This window comes from Heterodontus francisci, chromosome X (assembly GCF_036365525.1).
Source record: "Heterodontus francisci isolate sHetFra1 chromosome X, sHetFra1.hap1, whole genome shotgun sequence".
In the NCBI taxonomy this organism is placed as follows: domain Eukaryota; kingdom Metazoa; phylum Chordata; class Chondrichthyes; order Heterodontiformes; family Heterodontidae; genus Heterodontus; species Heterodontus francisci.
This window is the reverse complement of record NC_090421.1, coordinates 3,834,746-3,854,940: the sequence shown is the minus strand read 5'-3', so window position 1 is coordinate 3,854,940 and position 20,195 is coordinate 3,834,746. Positions and strand designations below refer to the sequence as shown.

General features: G+C 43.4%; 1 protein-coding gene across 4 annotated transcripts in view; it reads right to left on the bottom strand.

Annotated features, from left to right (window-relative positions):
• The window catches only part of LOC137358611 (electroneutral sodium bicarbonate exchanger 1-like), a 238,280-nt gene that overhangs the window by 137,269 nt on the left and 80,816 nt on the right, over window positions 1-20,195 (bottom strand). For 3 of the 4 annotated variants that reach the window (XM_068024677.1, XM_068024674.1, XM_068024676.1), the window contains exon 2: window positions 9,361-9,445. In XM_068024677.1, the coding sequence (XP_067880778.1) occupies window positions 9,361-9,445 (85 nt within the window). The remainder of the gene's footprint in view (window positions 1-9,360; window positions 9,446-20,195) is intronic. The other variant, XM_068024675.1, reaches the window with a different exon arrangement.

Here is a 20,195-nt window from a genome sequence, read left to right as displayed (position 1 = left end):
TCGATTCACTCCGCGTGATATCAAGAAACGACTGAAGGCACTGGATACTGCAAAGGCTATGGGTCCTGACAATATTCCAGCAATAGTACTGAAGACCTGTGCTCCAGAACTTGCCGCGCCCCTAGCCAAGCTGTTCCAGTACAGCTACAACACTGGCATCTACCCGGCAATGTGGAAAATTGCCCAGGTATGTCCTGTACACAAAAAGCAGGACAAGTCCAACCCGGCCAATTACCGCCCCATCAGTCTACTCTCAATCGTCAGTAAAGTGATGGAAGGTGGCATCAACAGTGCTATCAAGCAGCACTTGCTTAGCAATAACCTGCTCAGTTTTGGTTCCGCCAGGGCCACTCAGCTCCTGACCTCATTACAGCCTTGGCTCAAACATGGACAAAAGAGCTGAACTCAAGAGGTGAGGTGAGAGTGACTGCCCTTGACGTCAAGGCAGCATTTGACAAAGTATGGCATCAAGGAGCCCTGGCAAAACTGACGTCAATGGGAATCAGGGGGAAAACCCTCTGCTGGTTGGAGTCATACCTAGCGCAAAGGAAGATGGCTGTGGTTGTTGGAGGTCAATCATCTAAGCTCCAGGACATCACTGCAGGAGTTTCTCAGGGTAGTGTCCTAGACCCAATCATCTTCAGCTGCTTCATCAATGACCTTCCTTCAATCATAAGGTCAGAAGTGGGGATGTTCGCTGATGATTGCACAATGTTCAGCACCATTCGCAACTCCTCAAATACTGAAGCAGTCAGTGTAGGAATGCAGCAGGACCTGGACAATATCCAGGCTTGGGCTGATAAGTGGCAAGTAACATTTGCGCCACACAAGTGCCAGGCAATGACCATCTCCAACAAGACAGAATCTAACCATCTCCCCTTGACATTCAATGGCATTACCATCGCTAAATCCCCCACTATCAACATCCTAGGGGCTACCATTGACCAGAAACTGAACTGGAGTAGTCAAATAAATACCATGGCTACAAGAGCAGGTCAGAGGCTAGGAATTCGCGGCGAGTAACTCACCTCCTGACTCCCCAAAGCCTGTCCACCATCTACAAGGCACAAGTCAGGAGTGTGATGGAATACTCTCCACTTGCCTGGATGGGTGCAGCTCCAACAACACCCAAGAAGCTCGACACCATCCAGGACAAAGCAACCCGCTTGATTGGCACCCCATCCACAAACATTCACTCCCTCCACCACTGACGCACAGTGGCAGCAGCGTGTACCATCTACAAGATGCACCACAGCAACACACCAAGGCTCCTTAGACAGCACCTTCCAAACCCACGACCTCTACCACCTCGAAGGACAAGAACAGCAGATGCATGGGAACATCACCACCTGCAAGTTCCCGTCCAAGTCAAACACCATCCTGACTTGGAACTATATCGCCGTTCCTTCACTGTCGCTGGGTCAAAATCCTGGAACTCCCTTCCTAACAGCACTGTGCGTGTACCTGCCTCACATGCACTACAGCAGTTCAAGAAGGCAGCTCACCACCACCTTCTCAAGGGCAATTAGGGATGGGCAATAAATGCTGGCATAGCCAGTGATGCCCACATCCCATGAATGAATTAAAAAAAAAAGCAGGGAGGATATGATGGAGCTGTATAAAACGCTAGTTAGGCCACAGTTAGAGTACTGTGTACAGTTCTGATCGCCACACTATAGGAAGGATGTGATTGCACTGGAGAGGGTGCAGAGGAGATTCACCAGGATGTTGCCTGGGCTGGAGCATTTCAGCTACGAAGACAGACTGAATAGGCTAAGGTTGATTTCCTTCGAGCAGAGAAGGATGAGGGGGCACCTGATTGAGGTATACAAAATTATGAGGGGCATAGATAGGGTAGATAGAAAGAAACTTTTTCCCTTGGCGGAGGTGTCAATAACCAGGGGGCATAGATTTAAGGTAAGGGGCAGGAGGTTTAGAGGGGATTTGAGGAAAACATTTTGCACCGAGAGGGTGGTTGGAATCTGGAACACACTGCCTGAAGGGGTGGTAGAGGCAGGAACCCTCACAACATTTAAGAAGTATTTAGATGAGCACTTGAAATGCCATAGCATACAAGGTTATGGGCCAAGTGCTGGAAAATGGGATTATAATAGATAGGTGCTTGATGGCCGGCACTGACATGGTGGGCCGAAGGTCCTGTTTCTGTCCTGTATAACTCTGACTCTATGACTGAGGTAAATAGCAAAGGATGATGAAAAAAAGAAACATTGCTTTCAGGTATGATATTTTTGGAAGGTTTTTGTCTACTTTCACAGACAGTATTTTAAGTAGGAGACTGTTAGTGTGTCACGTAGGAAGCTTGTACCGTGTATACTCACACCCTGATCTCTCCAACATAACCATCCAATCAAAAAAAAAAACTCATCATAGCAGAGACGTTTCCTCTGAAAAGGAACGCGATCCCCAGTTCCTGATCACACACGATCACTGTGTTGCTGATCAGTATGGCATTGTCTATGCCCAACCTACCACCTTTTCATGTGCATTCAGAGCCATCATCCATATCCCCACGTTGGCAAAAGTGGCTGCGACAGTTCAATGGCATGATGACAGGTTTCACAATCACAAACAATACAAGGAAAAAGGTCTTACTTCTACACTATGGAGATGAAGAATTAGAAGATATCTTTGACGCACTTACACTTGAGTCAAATGACTATGACTCAGCAGAAAAATGCGCCGTCGACCTACTTTACACCTAAGAAAAACACCATATATGAAACTATTGTCTTCCGACGCGCTATGCAAGAAGCAAACAAAGACAACTGACCAATTTTGCATGCGATTGAGGCAACCAGCAACCAGATGTGACTTCAGTGATGTTGAGCATGTTGAACGGGAAATCAAAACACAAATAATTGAAGGCTGTCTCTCCAGTCAACTACACTGAAAAGCACTCGAGAAAGACAAAAAGCTTTCAGAGCTGTTGCAGTTAGCAAGATCACTATTGCTCTCAGAGTTCAGAACTAAGTTGAGGCTACTAACAGTAACTACCACACTCCAATTTCAACCCGTGAACACTATTCAATGCTCATGTGCCAGGAAACCACTTGGAAAGCAACAATAGCCATCTCACAAACAAAGTTGTGACTTGTCCAAAGAATGTTTCCACTGTGGTGGTGCACTGGACAGTGTCCTGCTTCTGGTAAACAGTGTAAAGTCTGTGGAAAACCCAACCACTTTGCTTGTGTTTGTCGCTCATCAGCAAAATCAACTACTCAGACCAATACCAACAGAAAAGTGTCACGTATGCATACCACAGCAAGAAGGCAAGAGAATGTAGCTAATGTAGAGGTGAATGACCCTGAATATACTTTAGTCCTCTCTCTGAGACACAGCAAACAGTCACATGTGACAGTGACCACTGGCTGCTCGGACGTAGATGCTCTCATACATACAGGAGCATCTATCAATGTCATGGGAGACAAAACATTCCATAAACTTCAGGGTTGATCCATTCTCTGCAAATCAGGGAATATGAAAATTTCCCCTTACAACAGAGACAAATCACTGAAAATGCTCAGTACTTTTGAAATGCCAGTCCCATTCAAAGGCACTAACGAATGCTCTATTCTGTGTTATATCTAGAGAATGTGACACGCTTATCAGTTTCCACACAGCAACAGATCTGCACATGATTGTAGTCACATATGCGATTCCTATGCATAAATAACAAAAACATTCTTGAACTGTATGCTGACCGCTTCACTGGTATCAGCAAGCTGAAATGTGTTTCATGCACGCTGCATGTAGACCCTAATGTGCCCCCAGTTGCACATCAATAGCGACGAATACCATTTCATTTCAGGAAACAAACAGAGAAGGACCTTCAACGCCTACTTGACCTTGCCATTATTGAAAAAGTTGGGGTTGAGCCTACCCCTTGGGTCTCACCCATACAAGTCGTCAAGAAACCCAAGAGGGAGAACCGGATTAGAATCTGCTTTGATATGCGATCACCAAACCAAGCCATACAACGAGAAAGACACTTGACATTGACAATCGATGATATCATAGAGAAAGTGAATGGTGCTAAACACTTTGCTAAACTTGACCTCAATGCAGGCTACCATCAAATCGAGCTTGCAGAAGAATCGAGATATCTTATTGTATTCTCTACTCACATCGGACTCTTCTGATACAAGAGGCTCAACTTTGGAGTCAATTCAGTAGCTGAGCTATCTTAGCACTTGATTCAATCTGCACTTCAAGAACTTGAAGACACGCTGTACGTCAGTGATGACATTCTTATCTATGGCTGCACCAAAACATACGAACGTACAAATTAGGAGCAGGAGTAGGCCACTTGGCCCCTCGAACCTGATCCGCCATTCAATGAGATCATGGTTGATCTGATTTAACCTCGACTCCACATTCCCGCCTACCTCCGATAACCTTTCATCCCCTTGCTTATCAAGAATCTATCTACCTCTGCCTTAAAAATATTTAAAAACTCTGCTTCCACTGCCTTTTTGAGGAAGAGAGTTCCAAAGATGACCCTCAGAAAAAATTTCTCCTCATCTCTGTCTTAATTGGGTGACCCGTTATTTCTAAATGGTGAGTCTAGTTCTAGATTTTCCCACAAGGGGAAACATCCTTTCCACATCCACCCTGTCAAGACCCCTCAGGATCTTATATGTTTCAATCACGTTGCCACTTACTCTCCTAAACTCCAGAGGATACAAGCCTAGCCTGTCCAACCTTTCCTCATAAGACAACCCGCTCATTCCAGGTATTAGTCTAGTAAACCTTCCCTGTACTGCAGCCAACACATTTACATCCTTCCTTTAAATAAGGAGACCAATACTGAACACAGTCCTCCAAATGTGGTCTCACCAATGCCCTGTATAACTGAAGCATAACCTCCCTACTTTTGTATTCAATTCCCCTCGCAATAAACAATAACATTCTTTTAGCTTTCCTAATTACTTGCTGAACCTGCATATTAACCTTTCATGATTCATGCACTAGAACACCCAGATCCCTCGGCATCTCAGAGCTCTGCAATCTCTCACCATTTACATAATATGCTTCTTTTTTATTCTTCCTGCCAAAATGGACAATTTCACATTTTCCCATATTATACCCCATTTGCCAGATCTTTGCCCACTCACTTAACCTATCTATATCCCTTTGTAGCCTCCTTATGTCCTCTTCACAACTTACTTTCCTACCTATCTTTGTGTCCTCAGCAAATTTAGCAACAATACCTTCAGTCCCTTCATCCAAGTCATTTATATAAATTGTAAAGAGTTGAAGTCCCTGTGGTACATCACTCGTTACATCTTGCCAAACAGAAAATGTTCATTTATGCCTATTCTCTGTTTCCTGTTAGCTAGCCAATTTTTTATCCATGCCGATATCTTATCCCCTATACCATGAGCTTTTATTTTCCGCAATAACCTTTTATGTGGCACGTTATCAAATGCCTTCTGGAAATCTAAGTACAATACATCCACCAGTTCCCCTTTATCCACAGCATGTTACTTCTTCAAAGAACTGGAACTCAAGACACGCCTACATGCATGCCTACAACGTCTCAGAGAATGTAACCTCACCTTGAGCAAAGACAAGTGCTTGTTCAATGAAAGAAAAATTGAATTCTTCAGTCATGTGTTCAGTGGTGAAGAAATATCACCAGACCCACGGAAAGTTGAAGCCATTGCAAACGCAAACTTGGATAAACCTCACTCCAGTCCCGAGGACCAGAATCTTATCACCAGGCACCTTTAATTAAGATCTACACCCCTTCAAGATGCCTGTTTGTGGAATGCTAATTCCTTACTGAAAACGCTGTAGCTTCAGCCAAAGGAAGAGGGCATGATACAGCACTGGCTCAGAAAAGAAAAAGAATTACTAAGGTTACAAAGTGTTTTTTTTCCTCCAGTTTCCCTTTCCTTACTAATTTTCTCCCCTCCTCGACGCTTCAATTCCTTCGGTCTCAGTTTCCCTCTCGTACTTTTCCCCAAGAGCCATGCTTCAAGTGTGAGCCGAGACATTGGCTACAGGCTATTCAACCACAGCTGAGCCTGAACCGGTCCTCACCTCATGCCCAACTGTAGCCTCCCTACCATCGCCCCAGCTCAGATCAGCTAATGCAGCAGAAACTAAGGAAGAAGGAAAGATTTGCAACTGTATATTGCCTTTCACAACTTCAGGATGTCCCAAAATGCTTTACAGCACTTGTAATGTTGGGAAATGCAGCAGTCATGTCGCATACAGCAAGGTCCCACAAACAGCAATGAAATACGTGACCAGATCATCTATTTTAGTGATATTGGTTAAAGGATAAATATTGGCCAGGATACCAGGGAGAACTCTCAGACTCTTTTTTCAATAGTGTTGTGGGAACCTTTACATCCACCCGAGAGGGAAGATGGAACTTCGGTTCGATGTCTCATACATAAAATGGCACCTCCGACAGTGCAGCACAACCTCAGCACTACACTGAAGTGTCAGCCTAGATTACGTGCACAAGTCTCTGGAATGGACTTGAACCCGCAATCTTCTGACTCAGGAAGAGAGAGTGCCCCTAGTAGGCAAGGCTGACACGAGAATGAACCAGAGACCCACCATGTCTGCAGAACTCAGCTACGCACATTCATAACCAGCTGAATTTCTGGAGGTGCCATACAATAATTAATTTTAAAAGTCTCATTAAAATGCAGTTCCATCAGAACACACGTAAACAGGTTTAAATCCTACTTGTGATCTTTACTGTGTTCACGGAGAAGAGGTGCTCCCTGCAGGGAAAGAGAGGGGGAAAACTGGAACTGGAGGACAATGACAATCCACAGACCACTCTTGTATTTCTCTTAGTGGTTTGCAAATTCATAGACATGGGAGCAGGCTGCCTCTTATGTACATACAATTCAGATGGGAATAATTACAGCACTAATACTCTTGCACCCCATTGCTTTCTTGCTGCCATTTAAACACAGAAGTTGCAAATGGCCAGGGTGAAAAGAGTTTTAGACTCATTGTATTTAGGTTTTCCTCTTCTAATGCAATATTGTTCAAAGCAGATGCTCAGTAACAAAGGCATTTGGTGACCAATGTCATCAGAATATGTGATGGCGTTCACAGTTTAAGTAAAATCTCAGTAAAGAAAAAAACAGAAACAGCACCTCTCAAACTGGCATTCGTTCATAATGGTCATGATATGATCATACTCAAGTTTTCTAATGACTTGCCCCAGGTCCTTCATTTCAAATTTAGCATTATGTGACTCACAAGGTAGTGCTAACCAGAGCCCAGTTTGTCTGACTCAGACAGGGATAGGAAGCTATAGGGAAAGTTAAAAATATCTCAGGTGAGGAGTATTAGTCATACAGCTGGCACAAAAGGATCAATTACCTAATGGGCTGTAATGTCCTCTTTTCACAGAACAGAGGGAACAACTTCCTGATTTCATAAATGCACCCCCTGTCCACAACGTAGATTGTCTTCTGGCCACCAGTACTTACAATAGCCCTAGTTCTTGACACATTAACTCTTTCAGACCTGCATTAGCTTTTTAAGCACGTTAAAGTGAATATATATTTAAGCATCAATTAAATCCCCCATTTCCCAAATTTGTTTCAGTCAGAACTATAAATCCTCACATACTCCTGAATAATCATCAAGATCATTTTACATTGCTGGAGCCTCATTTAACTGGGTGATGATGGATACAAAAACTCCCAAGCTGAACCAATCCCCTGTCATCCTGACTGGCCAAGAGTTAACATATCCCATTTCCATGACAACTTGGAAACAAATGCTCAACTTTAATGTCTACCAGCTAGCAACAGAATTTTAAAACTTTGAGCAAATAGAATCAACAAAACACAAAACTGAACTGAAAACCTGCAGACTGCTGTGGTGTTGGTGAAGGGGTGGAGCCTCAATGAAGCACTCTCAACAGGGAGGCAAGTACCTCTGTATAACTGAACCTAGGTTAAGCGGGACAGTAGCATAGTGGTAATGTTACTGGACTAGTAATCCAGAGGGCTGGATTAATGCTTAAATCCCACCACGGCAGCTGAGGGAATTTAAATTTAATTGATAAATCCGGAATAAAATGCTAGTCTCATTAATAATGATCATGAAATGAACAGATTGTCATGAAAACCCATAATGTCCTTCAGGGGAGTAAATTTTCCATCCTTACCTGGTTTGGCATACAAGTGACTCAGGCTGACTCTTAACTGCCCTCAGTTGTATCAAACCACTACAGAAAAAAAAGCACTGTGGGTGTACCTCCACCACATGGACTGCAGCAATTCAAGAAGGCAACTCACCACCATCTTCTCAAGGACAATTAGGGATGGGCAATAAATGCTGTCCTTACCAGAGACGCTCATACCCCAAGAATGAATAAGGAAAAAAAAGATACCTACCAAGAGACTTTTCCCAAACCATGGTGATTCCTAATGAAAGGTTTTAATGTAATACAAGAATTTAGGGATTTACCCGACTGCACAAAAGATACAATTCAGTTTTTAAACACTGTCTAACCTGACAGGGCATTGCTTGATGCTGACAGTGGGAATAAAAAAAGTACAAAACTAACACTGATGCACTGCACCTTGAGCAACATAAAAACATCATAAATCTTATATCCCTGAGCACTTCCTGTCAACCTTTTCCATTATAAATTACTATGTCCACAATTGTAATGGAAATTGCCTATGTAAATTTGTCACAATGTAATTACATTCTCCCCCAGTGGAGGCATTGCAGCACCTCCAGGGACAACATTTGCCTTGGTTAACTTACATAAAGCAGATCTCAGATTCCAGATTTATGGAATTTTTCAAAGCTGAACCTTTGTATAATGGAAGTCTGGAGTTTAGGTGCAAATTTTTATTCCTCCACATTTTATTTTGACTTAAGCAATATTTTAATCCTAGCATTATCTACTGGGCAGTGACTATATTAAAAACATTAGCATTAGCACAGCCATAATAAAAAGTTCAGGAATGGCTACTACTCTATTCTAGTGGCATTTACTATTATATTGCGAATGCATTTGAGATACATGAAGCATTAGTCTAATAGTTTTGGTAGACAAAGAAAGAACTTAACATTTATATAGCACCTTTGATAACCCAAGGATGACCCAAACTGCTTCTCAGCCATTAAAGCACAGAAGTGATTGACAAAAGGCACCATCAAAACATTTCTAGAATAACAGCTCACATTGAAGTGCTGTGGGAATGGAATGCCCGCCAATGAACAACATGTAGTCCAGGTACTTCTTTGCTCATTGACAGTTGGCGTGAGAGGTTAGGAAACAACATTTCTAAGTGGTTAGGAGTGTCAGTGATTTGTAAAATATCACATGCACACACATACCTTCCAGCTCCTCTTTTTCATAGTGAATGTTGAGTATTGAACTCGTTCCACCTTGGTCTACCACAGCCTCTTCATCATGCCTCTGCTGGAAATACAGAAAATAATGTATTAAATCACAACATTGCTGGTAAATAAATGTCAATGTGTACTACTTAATGCAACAGCCATCCCCAACATACTTTTCAACATGCACCCCCCACCCCCCTAAATGTCTGAATCACTGAAAGAACATCCTAGCTCTCTTTGTCCAGCCAAGTTCAGATGGAGTGGTGGACATTGTTGAGTAAAAACAGCTTATTAAGACCAGAAAATAGGTTAGATGTCAGTAAGGCAAGCTGCACACGATCCCAGAATCACATTAACAGGTCTGGCTTAGCAGGTAATACTATGTACAAAACGGACAAAAAAAATGTATTTCCCATGGTCAATGGGGCAATAACTATTGTAGAAGTCAGGTTTGAAGTAGCTCTCAGCCATTTTCAAACACTCTTCTGTCCAATTCTAGCAATTGTTTTTCATTGCATTTTACAATGTTTATTATGCTCTTACAATTCCCCATCTATGTAGGCTTTTGGATATGCATCAATGATCGCATTTTTTTCTCTTTCAGATCGCTTTTATCAATCCACAGTGTGGAGTGGGTGCTGAAGTGGATTCGCAACTGCCTTTTCACCTCTGAGAACTGGATTCCAGTCCAGGTCCTTGAGCTGAAAGACTGAGGGGATAAAAAAATATTCTCTCTTTATTCTGGGCACCACACCTTAGGAAGAATATACAGGCCTTGGAGGAAATATAGCACAGATTTACTATAATGAAACATGGACTCCAAAGGTTAAATTACGAGGAGAGATTAAATAAATTAGGGTTCTGATGAAAGGTCATCGACCTGAAACATTAACTTTGTTTCTGTCTCCACAAATGCTGCCAGATCTGCTGAGTACTTCCAGCATTTTCTATTTTTATTTCAGATTTCCAGCATCCACAGTATTTTGCCTGTGTTAGGGTTGTTGTATTCCCTGGAATTTGGAAGGTAAAGGGGTGATTTGATCGAAGTTTTAGATGTTAAGGGGAACAGATTGGGATAAACTATTTCCACTAATTGGGGAGTTCATGACGAGGAAACATAGGCTAAAAATTAGAGCCAGACCTTTCAAGAGTGAAATGAGGGAACACTTCTTCACGCAAAGAGTGGTAGGAGTTTGGAACACTCTTTTGCAAATGGCAACTGATGCTAGATCTATTGCTAGTTTTTAAACTGAGATTGATAGAATTTTGCTAACCACAGGTATTAAAGATATGGGGCAAAGGCAGGTATTGGAGTTAGGTCGCAGGTCAGCCACAGTCTCAATGAATGGCGGAACAGGCACAAGGAGCGAAATGCACACACCAACCCCCCACCACTCCCCCAACCCGCCCCTCCTGTTCCTATGGGTTCTAAGAGTCCTAAGTGAAATGAATATGGACAGTTCTTACTGGAGTCAAATAAATGTTTGCAACTCAAAAAAAAAAAAAGAGTCCTTAATCTGGCAGTAAATTGAAAGTCTCAAGACCATAAAGATGGCATTTGGGGGAAATTGGAAAAATTCATTTGTGCAGTACATGGTGCTGCAAAGTTGGAATGAAGGAACATTGTGAGGCCAGGATAGAGGGAGCTTTATTCTGCATAAGGTTCTCCTGACTTGGGAGAACCTAACATCATGAAGGGGAGCAGTGTTCCACTCTCCAGCGGAAACATTTCTCATTTTGATGAGCACAGGAAAATAGGAATTTAAAAAATCTATTTCACCCTGTACTGGTAATGAGTTAGGACTGTCACATCCACAAAGATGGATAAAGATATACTAGCATTGCACCTCAGATCTAAAACAAGTGCTGTTGACTCTTCCATCTGTATTACTTAATTCTACACACACACGCACATATATACACACACAAACATAACACCATCAGTATCATTAACTTTTCAGTATATTGTATTTTGCAAGGCTAAATATTTGACAATGCTTTTCAACCATGTGTTTGGACTGAATTGACCCACGGTAATTGGATTTTTAAAAAATTCTATTTCGATATTCTTTCACAAAATACATTTTCAACACATCCTGTGCTAGGTAAAGACATACTTAACATTGAATTAGGATGACATCTACAAGATGCACTGCAGCAAGTCGCCAAGCCTCCTTCGACAGCACCTTCCAAACCAATGACCTCTATCACCTAGAGCAGGGTTGTCCAACAAACGGCCCACCAAAGGTTTCCATCCGGCCCGCGGATGTAAACTGGACCCAGCCATTCCTCAACTTCGCCAAGGGTTGGCAACGCGTCCATGATAAAAAAAAATTTTGAGGTCCGTGACTGGTAACTTCAGAGTTGAGAAACTTCCCATTGGCTTCTACTTCCAGAACGACTTTTGAGAAAAAAAAAAAATCGCAATGTCAGTTTCACAGCTGACAGGTGCTGGGAGCAGCAACAGCGGTCTTCAAACTTCTGACAGATTCAGGGTTTTCCAGCAAGTTCAGACTTTTTTTTTTAAAGCCCGCCTAAAAACCCCAAATCTGTCCAAAATTCGGAAACTGCTGTTCCTGCTCCCAGCGCCTGTCAGCTGTGAAACTGGCACTGTGATTTTTTAGAAAACTAACCAACCACACAAGCTGCTCTGTTGAGCGTTCCCACTCTCTAACTGTAAGAGAGAGTGAGAGAGAGATGGGGAGGGAGCAGAGACAGAGGTGGGGGGGGGGGGGTGGGGGGTCAAAGAGAGAGAGGGAAAAGAGAAAGAGAGAATAAAAGAGAAGAGGGAGGGAGAGAGAGAGTGATCATGATCACTCCTGACAAATGGACATTTATCTGGAATACTGCGCATTGCTACAAGTAGTGTGCGGGCAGACATTGACTACTTGTGCAAGCAAAAGAAAATGCCAGGTGTCTCACTTAAATCAGTGTCCAACATAGTGATGAGATAGTAAGTCAATAAATTAGTCTTCTCATTTAAAGCTTCTTCACAAAAATGCACATTTGTTGTTGTTTTGATTAATAGTAAGATAAATTTTTAATGCCTTTTTCTTTCCGAAATTGTCTCACTGACTCAAGACAAAAATTGTCATGTTGCTCCCCCACGCAAAAAGGTTGGACACCCCTAACCTAGAAGAACAAGGGCAGCAGACGCATGGGAACACCACTATTTGCAAGTTCCCCAAGTCACAGACTATTCTAACTTGGAAATATATCACCATCCCCTATCCACTGTCACTGGGTCAAAATCCTGGAACTCACTCCCCAGGAGTATTGCGGGTGTACTTACACTATATGGACTGCAGCAGTTCAAGAAGACAGGTCACAAAACCACCTTCTCCAGGACAATTCGGAATAGACAACAAGTGCTGGCCTTGCCAGCAACGCTCACATCCCATGAATGAATAAAACAAAGTTAATTGGAAATTCACTGGGGTGGGGGGGGTAGGGGGAGGAGGAATATTGAACAAAACTTTAAACCCCTTTTTCGCTTGAGCAGAAATTGCCCACAAGAAGCTGAACAAGGACAAAGATGTCATGCGCTATTATATTGCATCTTTGGAATAAGCATCTAAATATGAAGTGACAGAACATAAAATAGCTTCAACCATTGTCTGCTATTCCATTCCAAAGGCATATCACCAGCAGCGCTATGGTCGTTTTTGTATCTTCACACTCTTCCCTTGGAAAGTAGTATGAATTAGTGGAAGGGTTTGCAAGCTGATTAACAGTCTTGACAGGCCACAACATGACTGTTCCTTTATTGGCCATATTTTGCAATGCTAAGTCATTGCAAACAGGAAGCTGCCACCATGTTTGATCTCTGCTTTGTGCTGATTTAGTTGATGTCAGCTAGAGCAGTGATAGATGGATCTCAGAATAGGGAGGAGACACATTAGAATTTCAGTTTTCAAACAGCACACCAGTCAGTGAGCCTGAAGAAGTGACAGTCTCAATAGGTTTTGAGAATTGTGACAGTACATTTGAGGTCCAGGCAAATTCTTAATTTACCATTTTTCTCATCAATTATTAGTGATTTCATCCATTCTATTGGTTTTTCCACTTACTTTCTGACCTCTTGTTATATATTGTTATATTATTTGTAGAGCTAGGAACTAATTGTTATGGCCAAGTGTGTTCCAAGGAGGGGGGGTGGGGCACATTCACTGCTGCGCTGCAGTCATGTGATGTGTAACATGACACTGCTCTAAGCAGTCCCTACCAGTCAGCATGGAAGCTGAATGAATAAACAAAGAGCTCCAGCATTTCGAAGTCTAAAGTGTGATTATTTCTATTGGTTTTGGTGAATCGGACATGTCCGCAGGATGGAAGACGGTCACATACCCAAGGACCTTCTGTATGGTGAGATAGCCGGGACCAGACGACCACTGGGGCGCCCAAAGCTCCACTTCAAGGATGCTTGCAAGTGTGACATGAAGGCTCTAAATGTCTACTATCGCACCTGGGAGTCACTAGCTGGTGAAAGAGGGAAATGGCGACACATCCTGTGGACGGGGCGACACTACCATGATGCCCATTTGCTATAGCAGCTTGGCAACAGGCACCAATGTCAAAGACAACTCAGTGTCACTTGGCAGCTTCATGTGCAGCACTTGTAGCAGAACCTGCCTCTCAAAGATTAGCCTTCACAGCCATCAGCAAAGGTGCACCAAGAGAAGACATCCCACCTAAATGGATTGTTTGCTGTGTGTCCATCATCTTTCATAGATGGAAGGATGCCAACCAACCAACCAGATGGGAACCAGAAGACAACCAGGAGACGTAACACCACTTGTCCTCTGTTTCATTTTAACCCCCTGCTCCCCACCCCACCCAGAGTGCAAATGGTTTATTTTTGGGGTTACTTGTTCAGAGATCCTGATTCATTCTATTCTTGACAAATAAGCCAGCTTGAAATTGGTTCTTCATTCCTGTATAGCTGTTTCATATCCAGTGGCATTTTGTCTATCATGTCTCCTTTTCATAACATTTGAATTTCTCACAAGCACTCAGAACTAGTACTTCTACAAATAACTGGTACTTTATGTCTTCAATTGTGACTGTATTCTGTCACTTTCATCTTGGCCTGCTGCAATGTAGGTCTATGCTGTAATCTCTTGTAATCTTCCTCAGATAATACATTCACTTGTGCATCACTTCCCAAAGGTTGAGTGACAGCATTCCAGTCTACACAAATTTCAAATTTGTGGAAGGAGAATCCAATACTGGATCTAATCATAAGTGTGAGTGATATTGCAACCCTAAAGGGAATGCGAGACACAGATGATCTTCCTCAAAGGTGAAATTCTTATAAATATTTTGTTGCCCCCCCAAGGAAGACAGGAAAATGGCTGCTTTTATCTTTCCATTTTTCTCTCATTTGCTCCAACAGCTGTTGCTTAAACTTTTCACAATTCACTGAGCCATCAGGGAAGCCTTTGACTTAGCTTCAAATATTTGTTTAATAATCCTATGCAGTTTCCCCAACTCTCTCCTTCCACAAGCATACAAAAGAAATCTTTCAGATATCTATCGGTAGAATTCGCTCAATTATGACCGGAATAAAACACAAATGAGCAATGAGAGTATTGGTAGAATAAAGATGTTAATTTCTGGTGATATCAGCCAAAGGTTCTGAAGGTGAAAACAATTAACCTTCAAATCAGGCAATTGCTGGACAAGCCATCAAAAAGAAGATAGCTTGATTCCAGCCCTAGAAACAATGTCATGTTCATCTGCAGATTGTGCAATTAATCTTGTTTTGCTTACAATTATGCAGGCATTAGTTAAGAATTTAATTAGGTTCAGTCGGTAGGCACAGTGCACTTTCAAGCAACATTGAATAAATGATTGGCTCACTACAAAGTCACAGAAGTGCTGATCGCATGTCCCTGGTTTCCTTTGCTGGAAGGCTGATCCTAGTCAGTCCAGCATAACATCATTGCACATGTATACTGCATTCTTTAAATCATCACCAGGGGCAAAGACTGTGCTATACAGAATCAGCACTGCCTGCACCTTTGAGCACTTCAGCGTCATTGATCTTTCAAGTTTCTCATTCAAAATCTTCATCATTTACTGCCCTCCCAAGCCCATGTCTACTTCCTTACTAATAGATCTTCCCTTAGCCTCTGCACTGAGCAACTCCTCATCCTCAGTGACTGTAACCTACATCTAACCTTCCCTAGTTCCCAGTCTTTCAACATCACCGCCTTCCTATTCTCCCCTAACACTTAGCCAATCCTTTGACCTAATATTTCTCAGGGGCCATTCTAATCACCAACAAGACAATGTCCGACTCCTCCGTCATCTCCTTGACCACCCACAACTCCCCTACCCTTTGCCGCCCAGCTCCTTCATATTCTCAAACTCCCAACCTCCTCTCCCTGGCCCTCTGTTTATCATAACACCACTGCTGTTGTTGATCTATTCAGCCGTTCTCTCACTGTTGTCTTCGATGATCACGTTTCATGCAAATCAATCACTGTTTCCCATCCCTGCTGTTCCCCCGGCAGAGCCCCCACCTAAACCCCTTCAACCCAGAGGGACAAAAAAGAAAACTGGTCAAATCATCAGATGCCAAATTTAACTTCACCACACACAAACACACAGAATTTTACCAGCCCTTTGGGGACAGACTAGGAGGCAGGAAGGCATCAGCATGCCTATCGCCTTCCTGCCACCATGCCATATCGCCAGTGGCGGGGCCCAATTGAGTCACTTAATTGGCCAACTAAGGGCCTCTTCTCACCTCCGCAGGCATATTACCAGTTGCTGGGGGCCCACCACTACGTGGAGAGACTGCCACCTCCCAGCAGGGTCTGGGGTAGGGAGCCTCATTTCTTGGCCTATCGGCGGCAACAGCACCACCTGCCTGCCACGATTTCCACGCGCCCCCCGACCCAGGGCCTCTCGGACTGACCCCGGCGCCTCGCTTACCTAACTTTGAGGGCGCATAGCCATCAATGAGCCCTCATCCTCCAAGTACAGCCCCAGCAGTGGCGCTGCTGAGCTGCCAGCCGTCGGATTCGGCCGGCAGCTTATGGGGACGGGCTGCCTTCCTTAATAGGGTTGGCAGTCCCGACAGCAGCCACTTAATTGGCTACCGGCAAAATCGGCCCCGGGTCCTGCCAAAGCGGGGTCACCCCCAATTTTTGGGCCCGGTGGCGTGGCTCTGGCCACCTACGTAAAATCCAGCCCTATATCTTTTTAAATAATAGACCTGTTAATCATCTCAAAATAGTGCATTGTTCATAGGGAAGCTTCATCTGCTACACCCAAGTTCAGTGGTCCCTCACTGCAACAAACCTTTAACAGATAACTCTTCAGTATTACAGATGATGATTGAGGCTTTTTAATGTTTTACCAAAGTACAATCCCAATCTCCACAAATAACTTTTTAGGGGCAATAAAATTTTGCAAATTTGCGAGAAACAAATCTTGCAGTTTCCTTTCTTTTTCCTTACCAAAATCAGGTCCAGGGAAGTGCACACATCGAATCCATACCATCAGGATGCACGCAATGAGCCTCGATAATTATAGCAATATAATTTTTTCTTCTTAAAGGGGATACACTGCATAGTGAGCACAACGTATTGCTAATAGTACATACTGCAGAATTAAATTTTAGCATCAATTGTAAAAACGAAGTGCAGATTGCAAGCTGAGTTTGGGGATACGAGTTTGGTGAGTGGCGAGTTTGGTGAAGGGGAAGGAGGTGCTCCTTTTTTCTCTCTCCAGTAATTGGTTCTTGCTTCAGCACAGTGGAAGGAGCAGGTTGGTGAGTAACTGGTAAGCTATTCTACTTATAATAGTTTGTAAAGTTAAGGTACAGCAGGGCAGCTTGGCCGAGTGGAATGTACAGCCTGTGGTATATGGGAAATCATGGACGTACCATGTGTCCTAGACAAAAACATCTGCAGGAAGTGTCACCAGCTGCAGAAGCTGGAGGTTCAGGTTTCAGAACTCAAGCGGCGGTTGGAGTCACTGTGGTGCATCAGCGAGGCACAGAACTACATGGATAGCATGTTTAGGAAGGTGATCACACCACAGGTTAGGAGCATGCAGGCAGATAGGGAATGGGTGACCGCCAGGCAGTGCAAGAGAATTAGAAAGGTAGTGCAGGAGTCCCCTGAGATGATCTCGCTTGCAAATCAGTTTTCCAGTTTGGATACTGGTGAGGGTGATGGTTCCTCAGAGGAGAGCAATCAGAACCAAGTTTGTGGCACCACAGGTGGCTCAGCAGCACAGAAGGGGAGGAAGAAGAGTGGAAGAACAGTAGTGATAGGGGATTTGTTAGTTAGGGGAACAGACAGGCGTTTCTGCAGCCGTAGACGGGACTCCAGGATAGTGTGTTGCCTTCTGGTGCCAGGGTCAAGGATGTCACGGAATGGCTATAGGACATTCTTCTGGGGGCGGGTGAACAGCTAGAGGTCATGGTCCATGTTGGCACCAATGACAGAGGTAGGAAGGGGGATGAGGTCCTGAAAGCAGATTTTAGGGAACTAGGAAGGAGATTAAAAAGGAGAACCTCAAAAGCAGTAATCTCAGGATTACTCCCAGTCCCAGGTGCGAGTGACCATTGGAAAAGGAGAATTGAACACGTGGCTGGAGAACTGGAGTAGCGGGGAGGGCATCAGATTTCTGAGGCATTAGGACTAGTTCTGGGCAGGTGGGACCTGTACAAGATGGACGGGTTGCATCTTAGCAGGACTGGGACTAATATCCTTGCAAGGAGATGTGCTAGTACTGTTGGGGAGGGTTTAAACTCTATTGGCAAGGAGATGGAAACCTGAGAGGGAGCTCAGATTGGAGGGAAGCAAAACTGGTAACTTGTCAGGGATATGGGAACCAGGAGCAAATATCAGAGAGGAATACCAAGGTGCACAGAATAGTAGGAGAGATAGATAGCATGAGAGTAGGGAATAGTCAGTTATTAGGTGGGGTCAGAGTAAGGGAGAAAGTAATAAAGTCTGAATCAGGGTTAATGTGCATGTATGTGAATGCACAGAGTGTGGTTAATAAGATTGGTGAGGTACAGGCGCAGATTGCCATGAGGAAATATGATGTTGTGGCTATAACAGAGACCTGGCTCAAAGAAGGGGAAGGCTGGGTGTTAAATATTCCTGGATACAAGGTGTTCAGGAAAGATAGGAAATGGAAAAAGAGGGGGAGGGGTGGTGGTATTGATTAAGGAGAGCATTGCAGTGCTGAAGAAAAAGGATGTCCCAGAGGGGTCGAGGACAGAATCAATTTGGCTAGAGCCACGGAACAAAAAAGGTGCGGTTACATTGCTCGGTGTTGTCTATTGGTCACCAGCTGGTAGGAAGGACGTGGAGGAACAAATTTGTAAGGAAATTACAGAGGTGCAAAAATTATAGGGTAGTTATAATGGGGGACTTTAATTATCCAAACATAGACTGGGACAATAGTAGTGTAAAGGGCAGTGAGGGGCAAGAGTTTCTAGAGTGTGTTCAGGAAAATTTTCCAAAGCAGTATGTTGCTAGTCCAACGAGAAAGGAGGCACTACTTTACCTGGTTCTTGGGAATGAGGTGGGCCAAGTATCAGTAGGAGAGCATTTAGGGGATAGTGATCATTGTATCATAAGGTTTAGGCTGACTATGGAAAAGGACAAAGAAACAATCCAGAGTAAGAATAATTAACTAGGGGAAAGCAAACTTCAATGGGGTAAGACTGGAGCTGGGGCGAACAGACTGGAGTCAAAAGCTGGCAGGAAAACCAGTAGCTGAACAATGGGCTACCTTCAAAGAAGAGATTGTTCGGGCACATTCAAGGCATGTTCCCTTGAAGGGAAAAGGTAGGGCAAACAAATCCAGAGCTCCCTGGATGACAAAAGAGGTAGAGATTAAGATAAAGAAGAAAAAATGTGCTCATGACAGATGCCAGGTAGAAAATACTATTGAGAACCAAGCTGAATATAGAAGGTCCAGAGGGAAAGTGAAAAGGCAAGAAGAAAAGCAAAGAGAGGGCATGAAATAGACTGGCAGCTAGCATTAACAGGAAATCCCAAAGTTTTCTATAGACATATAAATAGTAAAAGAGCAGTAAAAGGAGGAGTGCGGCCTATTAGGGACCATAAAGGGGTTTTACAAATGGAGGCAGAGAGCATAGCTGAGGTATTAAATGAATACTTTGCATCTGTCTTTACCAAGGAAGACGTTACAACCCAGGCAATGGTGAAAGACGAGGTAATTCAGATACTAGAAGGGTTTAAAATTGATAAAGAGGATAGGCTGTCTGTACTTAAAGTAGATAAAGCACCAAGACCGGATGAGATGCATCCAAGGATACTGAGGGAAGTGAGGGTGGAAATCACGGAAGCATTGGCCATAATTTTTCAGTCTTCCTTAGACTTGGGGGTGGTGCCAGAGGATTGGAGAATTGCAAACGTTACACCCTTGTTCAAAAAAAGGATCCAAGGATAAGCCCAGCAACTACAGGCCAGTCAATTTAACTTCAGTGGTGGAGAAACCTCTAGAAATAATAATTAGGGACAAAATTAACAGTCACATGGACAAATGCAGGTTAATTAAGGAAAGCCAGCATGGATTTCTTAAGGGAAAATCATGTTCAACTAACTTGCTGGAGTTTTTTTTGAGGAGGTAACAGAGAGGACTGATGAGGGCAATGCTGTTGATGTGGTGTACATGGACTTTCAAAAGGCATTTGATACAGCGCCACACAACAGACTTGTAAGCAAACTTGTAACTCATGGAATAAAAAGGACAGTAGTAACATGGATATGGAATTGGCTGAGTGACAGGAAACAAAGAGTAGTGGTTAATGGATGTTTTTCGGGCTGGAG